This window comes from Miscanthus floridulus, chromosome 12 (assembly GCF_019320115.1).
Source record: "Miscanthus floridulus cultivar M001 chromosome 12, ASM1932011v1, whole genome shotgun sequence".
NCBI classification, from domain to species: domain Eukaryota; kingdom Viridiplantae; phylum Streptophyta; class Magnoliopsida; order Poales; family Poaceae; genus Miscanthus; species Miscanthus floridulus.
This window is the reverse complement of record NC_089591.1, coordinates 3,310,947-3,324,160: the sequence shown is the minus strand read 5'-3', so window position 1 is coordinate 3,324,160 and position 13,214 is coordinate 3,310,947. Positions and strand designations below refer to the sequence as shown.

General features: G+C 48.1%; 1 protein-coding gene across 1 annotated transcript; it reads right to left on the bottom strand.

Moving 5' to 3' along the window:
• Positions 1-904: 904 nt before the first annotated feature.
• On the bottom strand, positions 905-4,283 carry LOC136497176 (receptor kinase-like protein Xa21). Its single transcript, XM_066492963.1, has 3 exons — positions 4,181-4,283; positions 1,626-4,010; positions 905-1,527 (listed from the first exon to the last, which is right to left on the bottom strand). The coding sequence occupies exons 2-3, from the start codon at positions 3,991-3,993 to the stop codon at positions 1,502-1,504; spliced, it is 2,394 nt and encodes a 797-aa protein (XP_066349060.1). The 5' UTR covers positions 3,994-4,010; positions 4,181-4,283; the 3' UTR covers positions 905-1,501.
• Between the last annotated feature and the right edge of the window lie 8,931 nt (positions 4,284-13,214).

Sequence of the window (13,214 nt, the reverse complement as noted above, 5' to 3'; positions counted from 1 at the left end):
CCCGGGGATTCACATTTCTGGGTGGGACATATGAAGGCAAAGGATGCTTTTTATCTTGTGTCAATTTTAAGGTACAGTGTGGGGAACAAGTGGTTTGGAAAGATGTGTGGTTATGAGATAAACCTCTTAGTAAGGTTTATCCTACCCTATTTCGAATTATGAGGCGCAAAGATGATACAGTGGCGAATGTCCTCGGTTCTGTACCACTAAATATGTCCTTTTAGATGAGGTTTGGTTCATGCGAACCGAACGGCTTGGTTTGACTTAGTGTCAAAGGTAATACAAGTGGGCCTCATAGATGAGAAGGATGTTTTCCGATGGAACCTTACTAAGAATGGTTTGTTCACAGTCCTATCCTTATACTCAGCTTTCATCCGAGAGGGTGTTCCTCCTGATAAAAGCCCTCTTTGAAAATTAAAAATACCACTTAGAATTAAAATTTTTATGTGGTATTTAAAAAAGGGCAACCCTCACGAAAGATAACTTAGCCAAGAGGAATTGATAGGGAAGTGTTAAATATTGTCTTTGTAGTTCGGTTGAAATGGATCAACATTTATTCTTTAACTGCCACTTTGCACGATTTTGTTTGGAATACCGTGCATATCACCTTTGGAATTCAACCACCTTCTAACTTTGCCAATTTGTTTGGTTCTTGGCTACAAGGTTAAAGCTTAAAGCTTTAAATCCAAATTTTGATAGGAGCTGCTGCGCTTTGTTGGTCAATATGATTGAATAGAAACGATATGGTATTTAACAAAACTAAATCTGAACACATTGATGCAGGTAATTTTCAGGATGACATATTGGATCCGTCAGTGGTCCACATGTTGTATAGGGAGGAGGAGCAACCACTGCTCATGGAAGGATTCAAAAAAAAAATCTTGAAAGAACCATCAAACTTGAATTGAAAAACGAATGGACGGAGCTGTATTTATTTCTGTTTAGACGGAGCTATATTATTACAAGTTAACCTTAGTTTCCTGTATATGAACATTCTCAGCTTTGACATTTAGGAAAATTATTTTAGCAAGAAAGTTGGAATCACCATTTGTCTTACAGCAATACAAAAATCTGAAAAATGAACATGTGGTTTATTTGTCAAGAGATCGGCAGGCTACACATCAACTCTCCTGGTTCTGCACATGGTACTGCGATTGCGCAAGTAGGTCTCCTTAGTTTGCTTCAACCTTAGGAGAGAATCATGCATGCTACTTCGTTTATCTGGAGATTGGGCAACACAAGATAAGGCCACTTCCATCATGGGAACTAACAGGCAGTTCAGTAGTAGCTGCTCGGTATTACTTTCCTGCACTCCTTCGGAGATGGCATCAGTGATAGCGCTGATGAGTCGCTTGTCAACTACATCGTGAGCTTGACGTGGGAAATTATGTCGCACCCATTTTGTAAGATCCATGTCCCCTCCAAAGCTCTGTTCGAGAGGGCTCTTCCCAGTGATCATCTCGAGGAGCATCACGCCATAGCTGTAGACGTCACCCCTTGTTTATGGCTTACTCCCGTATCCATATTCTTCATGCATGACACAAGTTAAAAGCACAGCAGGTTAACTAACTAAAGTAGGCCAGATAAATATTATTTCGAAATCAATGAACAGTAGGTATGAGTACCTGGTGGAATATATCCAATGGAGCCTGTAAGTCCATGAATACTGGAAACAGATTGTTGTTCTGGTTGCGTTGGAGCCAACAACCGGGCTAAACCAAAATCACCAATTTTTGCGTTCATATCCCCATCCAGAAGCACATTGCTCGGTTTGATATCACAGTGCACCACAACCTGTTCCCCACAGTCATTGTGCATGTACTCCAGTGCACTGGCAACATCAATGGCGATGTTGAGCACCTCTTCAGCGTTGAGCCCCGCCCCATTCTCATGCTGTCTGCGTCGCTGGATCCAGTCTTCCAGGCTTCCATTGCTCATTAGCTCATAAACCAGAGCACGGAAGTCGTTGCCAGAAAAATCCGCACTTGCACAAATTGTGACCAGCTTTATGAGGTTACGATGCCTCACATTTCTTAGAGTCCCACACTCTGTCACCCAGGTCTTTGGTGCTCCCATCTTATGCAGGTCCAGTACTTTGATGGCCACTGGTGTTCCATCATGTAGCATAGCTTTGTACACCGAACCAAAGCTTCCGACCCCGATGAGGTTCGCCTCGTCGAAGGTGTTGGTCACGTGACATAGCTCATTGTATGAAATAAGCCGGTGATTTCTTCTGATTAAACTACCTGCTACTCTTGACCTTGCATTTGCGAAATGTCTCCTGGACAAGTGCATAACAAAAATCACACCAAGGATTGAAATGGCAGCTGCTGATGCAGCAGCAACTACAATGACAATGTGCATTTTTCGGCGGTCAGAGGAATATTGCGAGTGGTAGCATGCCAAACTTGAGTCGTAGCACAGATTTGGGTTTCCATCAAGGTAGACAAAAGAGTGGTTCTCAAAGATTCCAGTGCTTGGAACCAGCCCACTAAGATCATTCATTGAGAGGTTTAATAGTTGAAGGTGCAGCTTGGATAGGCTCCCAGGTATGCTACCGGTTAACTTGTTGCTTGAAAGGTCTAGGCTTTGCAGAGCTCCAAGTGTCCCAATACTGTCGGGGATCACTCCTGACATAGCATTTCGGCTCAAAGATAATGTTTGCAGCCTCTGGCACTGCCCGATCGAGCGTGGGATACTGCTGTTGAGTAAATTGTCTGACAAGTCAATGGCAATGATGTTCTGTAGCTGGCCAATTATCTCAATTGATGCAGCCGTAAGTGAATTGTGTGACAGGTTAAGAATAGAACTAAGGCTCCTGAGTTCAAACAGAGATGCAGGGATATCCCCATGAAGGTTGTTGCTCGATATATCTAGCGAGTCAACATGTTGGAGGAGACCCAGCTCTTCTGGAACTCCACCAACCAACTCATTCTGTCCGATGTTCAGCGTTTCTAGCGCAGTAAGGTGCCCAATTTCCATTGGTACCGGGCCCGATAGCTTGTTCCTTGTAAGCTCAAGAACTTGTAGCTTCTTGAGATGGCCTATCTCTGGTGGGATACTCCCGGAAAGCTGATTGTAACTCATGTTGAGTAACGTTAGGGATGTTAAACGCCCTATGGACGGTGGTATTTGACCACTTATCTTGTTGGAACCAAGATACAGAAATGAAACAGAGCTTGACAGGTTGCCAACTGAATCAGGAAGCGAACCCCCGATGAGATTCTCAGCGAGTGCAAGGTATCGCAGCTTGGTGCAGTTTGTGAGGTCAGAAATGATTTTTGTTGTGTCAGAAATTTGATTACCCTGAATGTTGTACGTGACGAGGTCATCAAGTCCACTAAGACCTGGTGGCACTGAGCCGATAAGCAGGTTGTAGGACATCCTTATGGTTTCGATCTTTGTCAGATTGTGGAGAGATGATGGGATGGAACCATGGAACCTGTTGAAGCAAATGTTCAACGTCCGGAGGTTTGGGAGATGATAACCAAGATCACTCGGAATCTCACCGTAAAGGTCATTCCCTGGAAATGCAAGGAAAACAAGTGCAGAGATATTGTAAAGTGGCAGGGGAACAGTTCCTGAGAGGATGTTACTACTAAGGTCTAGCGTTTGAAGCCGGTCAAGTTTACCAAGTTGGTCAGGAATGTTCCCCTCAAAGTGGTTATTCTGTAGCTTTAAAGAAATAAGAGCCGAGAGATTGCCAATGTGAGGGCTAATCCTTCCGGACAAGTTGAGACCTCCGATGTCCAACTCCAAGACCCTACCTGCGTGATTACAGATGATCCCCGTCCATGTGCACGCCGAGGAGCCATTATTCCCCCACGACGATAGTGCTCCTGACGGATCATTGGTGATACAGGATTTCAAGGCAAGTAGAGCCTCTCGATCATCCTTAAGGTTGCTGCTTGGAGTTGATTTACATGAACCTAACAGGAAAACAGTAGATAATAATATAGACACGGAAACCAGCCATTGAACGTAGATTCTCATCTTGACTTGGATCGTCTCTGCGTACAAAATTAATTACAATGAAAATTAAAGCAGATAACAAGAGCCAATAAACAAATATTATTAATCGAGAAAGCAAATTAAGGAAGTGATGGTAATTAGACAAAAAAGACATAGGCGGTAATAAGATGGGCACTGAAAGAAATGAGATGCATGGTGCCACAGATACCTGATTTTTTTTTCCCAGAAAAAGCTGATAGAACTCGGGTGCAGTTAAGCTTTATTTGCCAGGAAGCTCCTGCAGATAAGCAGCACCCTTTCGCAATGTGAAGTAGGTATCGCTCCCGTCTATTAAATAATATCCCAGCGACTACCATGTTTGAAGTAATCATGCCGACTAGTACAAAAGTGAACGTGAGTGTGAAGTGTGAACCCCTTGACAGCCATGTGTGCAAGTAAGGCCAGGGAGTCCAGAATAAGAGTTAAATACACTGGCACCACACTGGTGGACGGCCAGCCGCCGAAGTCGCGCACGTGGGAGACGACGGCCGCGGACGCCGCTATCAGGGTGCTTTCTGTAATAAAAATTAGCCTACTCAGCGCCTCCCGAAGGGATATGCACCACTTAACAAGTCCAGGGGCATGAATTTCGATTTCGAGAGTTCGTGGACCTAAGTGGCACAACGCCATAAGTTTAAGGGCCGCCGGTGTATTTAACTTCAAGAATAATATAGGGTGCCATTTCCGGTGGTAAGTCACCATCGACAATAGAAAAAATGAAAGAAAAACAGAACGTGAGGTGGACATAAATATGTGCTAATAAAGCTGATTCAAGAATACATAGCCATTTCTCGTTGTAAGTCACCATTGAGAAAAGAAAAACAGAAACCTGTGCTAGCGGGCCACAAACTCCTGAGGTTTTTTTTTTTCTGAAGGAACAGGAGGGGTTTAGACCCCTACTGGAATTTTATTAAAAAGAGGCAAAAAAAAAGGCGTAAAATTACAATCATGAAACGAAGAAGGTCAAAAAGAAAATCAGAAAAATTACAAAGGTTTCTAGCCATAAATCTATCTGCGGGTGAAATTTTGCTTTTGCTCTGAGAACAATCAAAGCAAATTCCATCTTGAATACTTGTCTGCATCTTTGAACTGAACATGAGATATTTCTTGAATACTTGTCTGCATCTTTGAACTGAAACTGAGAATAATCAAAGCAAATTACTTCTTGAACAAATTCCTGAGTTAAACTCGTTTTCATCCAAGCAAATGCGTTTGTACTTCCTTGCTGGCTTTTCCTTGTGTAATGCAAACACACCCATTTAATTGTGCCGACCGGAGGGTATCATTGGCGATCGGCACTGTTGTCGATCAAAATTTAGACTTTGGGTAAAACCGGCCGGTAAGGTTTTCTAACTGTGGCCTTCGGTTCTGGAAAGCCACAAATTATAAATTGGTCTTTAATAACCATTGCATATGCACGATCGAATTGCATATGTAGATCATCTAATTTTTTTGACCGAATCAGCAGGGGAATCCCCTACCTATATTTTTTTTCTTTTTCAATTAAATGAAAGAATAAGAAGTACAGAGGGAACAAAGAGAAAGAAAAACAACAGTTACAAGGCATCTAGGCCCAAAACAAAAGAAGATTACATTACAAATAATTATCTCTCCAAGAATGAAGAGTGTTCTGTCTTGCTGGCTTGGCTTTGAGGCACACAAGGTCAAGTTCATTTTTGAACTGTCTTTTCCATATGTCAATGTTGATCTGTCCAATATAAAAAATGACTCCATTTCTGGTCATCCAAATGGTCCAGCAAGCAGTGATGAAGATTTCTCTGAAAATGGGACTCCCAAAAACTGATCTGGTTTCTATTACCATATCCAAAGGCTGTAGGTTCAGATTCCAATCAATTGGGATGGAGTTCCAGCAAGACTTTTTTTTTTGAGAAATCAGGAGGAGCCAGAGGCTCCTACTGCAAATGCATTAAAAAGAGCAAAGAGTACAGTTACAAAACCAACCAAGTCTAAAGAAGGGGAGACAGAAACAACATCTGTTCACCACCAAGAACTTAGGGAACAGAGAAGGAAAGGAAAAAAAATCCAGAAAATTACGAGTTGGAATTGATCCATGACTCTAATAAGGGGACGAATCTAGCTTTGCATCTATGCAGCAAAAGAAGTGCCTCCACTGTTATACAAGTCTTGCAGTCTTCCACCGAAGGATTTTTGTTTCTAAAAATAACATCATTCCTCTTCATCCAGATCCCCCAGCAGAAGATGATGAAAATATCCAGAGAAAATTCAATATGTAGCAGATATTTCCAAGCTTGAATTTGTTGGATTGAAAGGTGGTCAGCAAAGTGAAAGTTCACCAAGTTCCAATAGATTTTAGCAAAGGGGCAATAGAACAACAGATGCATAATTGTCTCCTCAGAGGATTGCTGACAAAGGACACATTGGTAATCATCTAAATGCATACCTCTTCTCCTGATCATGTTTCTAGTACTCATTTTGTCCTTAAGGGCAAGCCAGAAAGTTTTTTGTGTTTTCCTTGGCAAGATGTCTTCCAAAGCCATTTATATATTGGTTCAACTTGAGAATGTCCTGTGAGTAATTTGTAGGCTTTTGAGAAGAAAAACTAAGTATTGCCGCAAATGTATGTCCATTTGTCATTCTCCTCATTAAGCAGTATTTCTGATAATTCAAGTTGGAATTCTTGCAGCTGGTTGTAAGCCTCAACTGAAACTGGTAGGCTGAACAGATCATGAAAGGTGACTGTATCAAGTGCCTTACTTAAACTTATTGATTTGTTCTTTGCAAAGGAATATAGCTCTGGAAATTGTGATTTTCTTACTTGGCCATTCCATAGATCATCCCAAAGCAGACATGACTGTCCATCAGATATCATCACGCTTGCCATCCCCTTGAACTTGTCAAGCAATTTCAAGACATCTCTCCACCAGAAAGATCCTTTTGGCACATTGCAACTTGGCAGCCTTCCATTTCTATAGTGTTTGTCCCAAATTAGCTCCACCCATGGCAGATTGCTCTTATTAAAAAATTTGTGCAGATGTTTGAGCAATAATGCTTTATTGTGAGTTTGAAGGTTGAGGACATCCAAACCACCTTCTTCTTTAGGGATGCAAACTATGGGCCATGTTGCCTTTGCCACTTTTTTGTGTTTGCTTCTGCACCTCTCCAAAGACAATGCCTTCTGTACTTGTCAGTTTGTTTTATAACTGTTTTGGGCAGAGCAACAGAGCACATGGTGTAGGTTGGCAAAGCTGTCAGTACTGAATTGGTGAGCTCAAGTCTGCCAGCTTGGCTGAGGAAGGGGGAGATATAATTCAGTCTTCTTTCACACTTGCTTATAAGGCAGAGAAAATCATCTACCTTTGACCTAGTTAATCCCAATGGTAGCCCCAAATATGTGAAGGGGAAAGAACCAGTCTGACAGCCAAAGGTTCTGGCAAGGTGATTGAGCTTCTCATTATTCAGGTTTATGGGAACCATCATGGATTTCGAGAAGTTAATTTTCAACCCTGTTGAGTCACTGAAGGATTGAAGGACACCCTTGAGGAAAAAGAGTTGTGTGGCTGAGGCTTCCAGCCAAAGGGCGCCTAGCTCAAACGGTTAGTTGACCCAGCGGCACTCCTCAGGTCCTGAGTTCGACTCCCCGTGGGAGCGGATTTCAGGCTGAGGTTAAAAAAATCCCCTCGCCCGTCCCCATGTGCCAAAGCGCAGTGGAAGGCTCCGGCCCGGTTCTCACAGGGTTACGGCACCTCCTGCGTCAGGATGGGGGCAGGGGTTCGGAGGTTTTCTCGATCTGTGTGAGAAGATCTTTCTTCTTAACGGAAAATCCGGGGGCCGTCATAACCCCCCGCAGGTCGAATGGCTGAAGCTTCCAAGATGATCAAAGTATCATCTGCATACTGTATGACTGGGAAGTCTGAACTAGGAGATGGGATTGGCAGTCTAAGAAAACCATGTTGAGCTGCCTTGTTGAGGATGGATTGTAGCAGATCAGCAGCAAGGACAAAAAGCAAGGGAGAAAGGGGATCACCTTGCCTAACACCTCTCTTGCAATGGAAGGTTTTTCCTGGCACTCTATTTAACAATACTGTTGAGGTTCCAGATTTGAGAATTGATTCAATCCATGATCTTCATTTCAATCCAAAGCTTTTGTGAGGCAGAACATCCAAAATCACCTTATGTTCTATCTTGTCAAATGACTTTACAAAATCTAACTTTAGGACAACAATTTCCTTCTTAGAGTGGTGGCATAAGTGAAGGTATTCAAAGGACCAAGCAAGACAATCTTGAATTGTCCTTGTCTTGATGAAGCCATACTGGTTTTGATGTACCAGTTGAAGGATCACACTCTGCAGTCTATTTGCTAATAGCTTTGTAATCAATTTGATAGAGCAATTTAGCAAGGAAATTGGCCTGAAATCACCAACTCATTGATCCCCATCAATTTTTGGAATGAGAGTGATGTAGGAGTCATTTATGCTCTGAATGTTAGCTGTACCTTCTTGAAAAGCAACACAGAGAGCATAGAAATCTTCCTTGATAAAGTGCAAGCATCTCTTGATAAACTCATTATTCAACCCATCTGGACCAGGGGCTTTGTCATTAGGCAAGTTTCTGACAACTGCATCAATTTCTTCTCTGGTGAAAGGTTCTTCCAACCAAGTCAACTCTGAGTTATTCTCTAAGAAATAATTGAGGTTGAAGGCCATGGAGGTAAATTCAGAATGTCCCAATCTATCCTTGAAAGCTTCCCAAAGAATGACTTCCTTCTCTGCATGATTGTGAACTATTTCCCCATTATCCTTCTGAAGCTGTGCTATCAAATTGTTTCTGTGCTTGATGGTTGCATTTGCATGAAAAAGCTTAGTCCCAGCATCTCCATCTTTGATCCATCTAATTTTGCTTCTTTGTTTTCAATAGATTCTCTGCAGCTCTAGAAGTTGGTTCAACTTTTCAATGAGAGTTTCTTTGAAATTCCATTCCATCACTGTCAAGTCTCTAGATTCTTCAATTATTTCTAAAAGAGAAAGGATGATCTTGGTATTATCCAGATTTCTTTTGAGGTTAGAAAGATTCTATTGCCAAGTTCTCAGAATTTTTCACAGATTCTTGAATTTGGCAGTGACTGTTTTTGCTTTGTCAGATTGACTGCCAATTTCTTCCCATCCTTGCTGTGCAATTTGTGTGAAGGATGGTTGCTGCAACCAATAATTTTCAAACCTGAAAACCTGGCTTTTAGGGATAGCTGTTGAAATTGTTATGTTGCAGGGCCAGTGATTAGAGGTCTGCATTACCAAGGTACTAACAGAGGTGCCTGGATAAGAGGTGGTCCACGAACTAGAAGTGAAGAACCAATCCAATCTCTCCATTAGTGGTGAGGGTTGCTTATTTGTCCAAGTGTATTTTCTACCATACAAAGGTAGCTCAATCAGACTCAAAACGCTTATCGCTTCATTGAAGAGCCACATTTCATTCACATCCCCACCAGGTTAATTTCTGTCTTCAGGTTTTCTCAGAAGGTTGAAGTCCCCTACTATGAGCCAATTTTCTTCACCAATTGCTGTGTAGTGCTTGAACCACTGAATAAGCTTCTTTTTCCCTCGTGAGCACAGGGTCCATAGACATTTGTTAAGTACCAAGTATCACCATTGTGTCTAGCAGTGAGCTTGATAGTGTCATGTGGGGCCACAGCTACCACCGTCGCAGGCGCAACCGCGACGTGAGGCGGGCCGCGGAGCGCGCTGAGCGCGACGCCCAGGCCAGCACGCGCGATGCGCAGGGAACATCCAGTGGCTAGGATAGAAAGAAGGAAGATTTGATTTGCTATCTTTCCCTAGAATCAAGGATTAGTTAGTTTCCTTTTCAACAGCTAGAATCAAGGATTAGTTAGTTTCCTTTTCAACAGCCCGAGAGGCTATATGTATGGATCTAGGGCCATTTGATAAAGGAAGGAAGATCAGTTATCCTAAAACCTCCCTCTCTTCCCCCAAAGACTCTCAAGCCCGATCACCGTGAGGGGTATAACCTCCAGATCGGAAGACACGGCTGACGGCTACGATCTACGTAGCCGCGGGCCGCCTACCCACGATCTCCAGGCTCTTGACAACCTGGTATCGGCTACCAGACGATCATCCTCCGCTACACCTTCCACCGCCGCCGCGCCATCTGCCCTCCACGCCCAGCCGCCACCACCACACTCCCCATCCGCATCCACCGCTACTTCTGTCGCCATGGCAGAACCCACGCTTGCTGATCTTCTTGCCCAGATGCAAGCCATGACCGCCGACCTTGCCGCGCTGAAGACCGACATGGCCTCTGTGAAGGCACAGTCCGAGTCGTCCGGATCAGGGGGCGCCGATGGCCACCGTCAGCTCGGGCCGCGCGAGCAGGAGTTTCACCCGAAACACAAGAAGTGGGATTTTCCCCGCTTCGACGGCACCACCGATCCGATGCTCTTCATCAATAAGTGCGAGGCCTATTTCCGCCAACATCGCACCACGGTCGACGAGCGCGTGCTCATGGCGTCGTACCATCTGGACGACGTCGCGCAGCTCTGGTTCATCCAGCTGCAGACGGATGACGGCACGCCGAACTGGAGCCACTTCAAGGATCTCCTCAACCTGCGGTTCGGCCCTCCCCTCCGTTCCGCGCCCATGTTCGAGCTCGCCGAATGCCGGCGCACGGGCACCGTGGCGGACTACTCCAACCAATTTCAGGCTCTCCTTCCGCGCGCGGGCCGGCTCGAGGAGTCGCAACGCGTCCAGCTCTACACCGGGGGCCTTCTCCCACCGCTCAGCCACGCCGTCCGGCTGCACCACCCGGCCACCCTCGTCGAAGCCATGAGCCTGGCGCGTGAGGTGGAGATGATGGAGGCCTCCCATCCGCCACCGCCACTGCCTTCCCGAGCGCCCCAGCGCGGCGTTCTGCCCGCCCCGGCGCCACGGCCGGCGCTACCGGCCCCCCAGCAGCCCCTGGCGCTCCCGGCGCCACCTGTACCCGGACAGCAGGGTCGCGGCGAAGGACCTCCACGTCGACTCTCCCCGGCTGAGATGGCGGAACGGCGCCGCCAAGGCCTCTGCTTCAACTGCAACGAACCATACACCCGGGGCCATAACCGCTTCTGCAAACGCCTCTTCTTCGTCGACGGGGTGGAGGTCGATGACGCCGTGGACGCTTCGGAGGCAGCTCACGCCGCGACGGAGGCACCAGGAGCCGAAGCACCCTGCTACTCCCTCCATGCCGTCGCTGGCGTTCCTGTCGCGGACACCATCCAGATCACGGTGTCCGTGGGGGCGGCCTCCCTCCTCGCCTTGCTCGACAGCGGTTCCACGCATAGTTTCATCGGCGAGGACGCGGCGCGCCGTACCGGCCTGCCGATCCAGGACCGGCCACGCCTGACCGCCACGGTCGCCAACGGCGAGCGCGTGGCCTACCCGGGCGTCATTAGGAACGCCCCCTTCTCCATCAACGGCACAGCTTTCCACACCGATCTCTTTGTGATGCCTCTTGCAGGGTACGAGGTTGTGCTAGGCACCTGCTGGATGGGCACACTCGGTCCCATCGTGTGGAACTTCGCGGATCGCGCGATGTCCTTCCACCAAGACGGCCGCACCATCACGTGGGCGGGCGTGCCGTCCTCGTCCGCCGCCAGCCTGCGCACCATCGCGGCGGCCAGTGGGACGCTCCTGGACGAGCTCCTGACCGCCTATGAGGACGTCTTCGCCACACCTTCGGGCCTGCCGCCACAGCGCACGCGGGACCACGCCATCGTCCTCAAACCCGGCTCGGCCCCCGTCGCCGTGCGGCCCTACCGCTATCCCGCGGCACACAAAGATGAGCTGGAGCGCCAGTGCGCCGCCATGATTGAGCAGGGCGTCGTCCGTCGCAGCGATTCGCCTTTCTCCTCCCCGGCCCTCCTCGTCCACAAGGCCGACGGCTCGTGGAGATTTTGCGTCGATTACCGCGCCCTCAACGCGCTGACCGTCAAGGACGCCTTCCCTATTCCGGTGGTGGATGAGCTCCTCGACGAGCTCCACGGCGCGCGCTTCTTCACCAAGCTCGACTTGCGCTCGGGCTACCACCAGGTGCGGATGCGCACTGAGGACATCCACAAGACGGCGTTCCGCACCCACGACGGCCTCTACGAATTTCTGGTGATGCCGTTCGGGCTGTGCAACGCCCCGGCCACGTTCCAGGCACTGATGAACGACGTCCTCCGGGCTTACCTTCGGCGGTTCGTCCTAGTCTTTTTCGATGACATCTTGATCTATAGTACCTCCTGGGCAGATCACCTCCGCCACCTGCGCATCGTCTTCGAGCTCCTGCGCCAGCACCGCCTGTTCGTCAAGCGCTCCAAGTGCTGTTTTGGTGTGGACGTCGTTGCCTATCTGGGCCACACCATTTCAGCAGCCGGCGTCGCCATGGACCCCAGCAAGGTCCAAGCCATCCACGAGTGGCCTCGGCCCCGTTCCGCGCGGGCGGTCCGTGGCTTCCTTGGGTTGGCGGGCTACTATCGGAAGTTCGTCCACAACTACGGCTCCATCGCCGCGCCCCTCACGGCGCTCTTGAAGAAGGACAGCTTCACTTGGGGGGCTGCCGCCGAGGAGGCGTTCGGCGCACTCAAGGCCGCAGTAACTTCGGCGCCGGTCTTGGCCTTGCCGGACTTTACCAAACTGTTCGTGGTGGAGTGCGACGCGTCGACATACGGCTTCGGCGCCGTCCTTTTGCAGGAGGGCCATCCCATCGCCTTCTTCAGCAGACCGGTGGCGCCACGACACCGCTCCCTAGCGGCGTATGAGCGGGAGCTCATTGGCCTCGTGCTCGCAGTGCGGCACTGGAGGCCATATCTGTGGGGCCGCCACTTCCTCGTCAAGACGGACCACCATAGCCTCAAGTTTCTGCTGGATCAACGCCTTGCCACCATTCCCCAGCACCATTGGGTTGGCAAGCTGCTCGGCTTCGACTTCGCCGTCGAGTACAAGTCCGGGGCAACCAACGTCGTGGCGGACGCCCTCTCGCGTCGCGATGCTGAGGAGGACAGCATGGGCGGTCTCCGCGCCATCTCGGCACCGCGTTTTGACTACATCAGCCGTCTCCGCCAGGCACAGGCCGTCAACCCTGCCCTGGTCGCGATCCACGACGAGGTGCGCGCGGGCTCCAGAACCGCTCCATGGGCGGTCAGGGACGACATGGTACTCTATGACGGGCGCCTCTACATCCCGCCTACA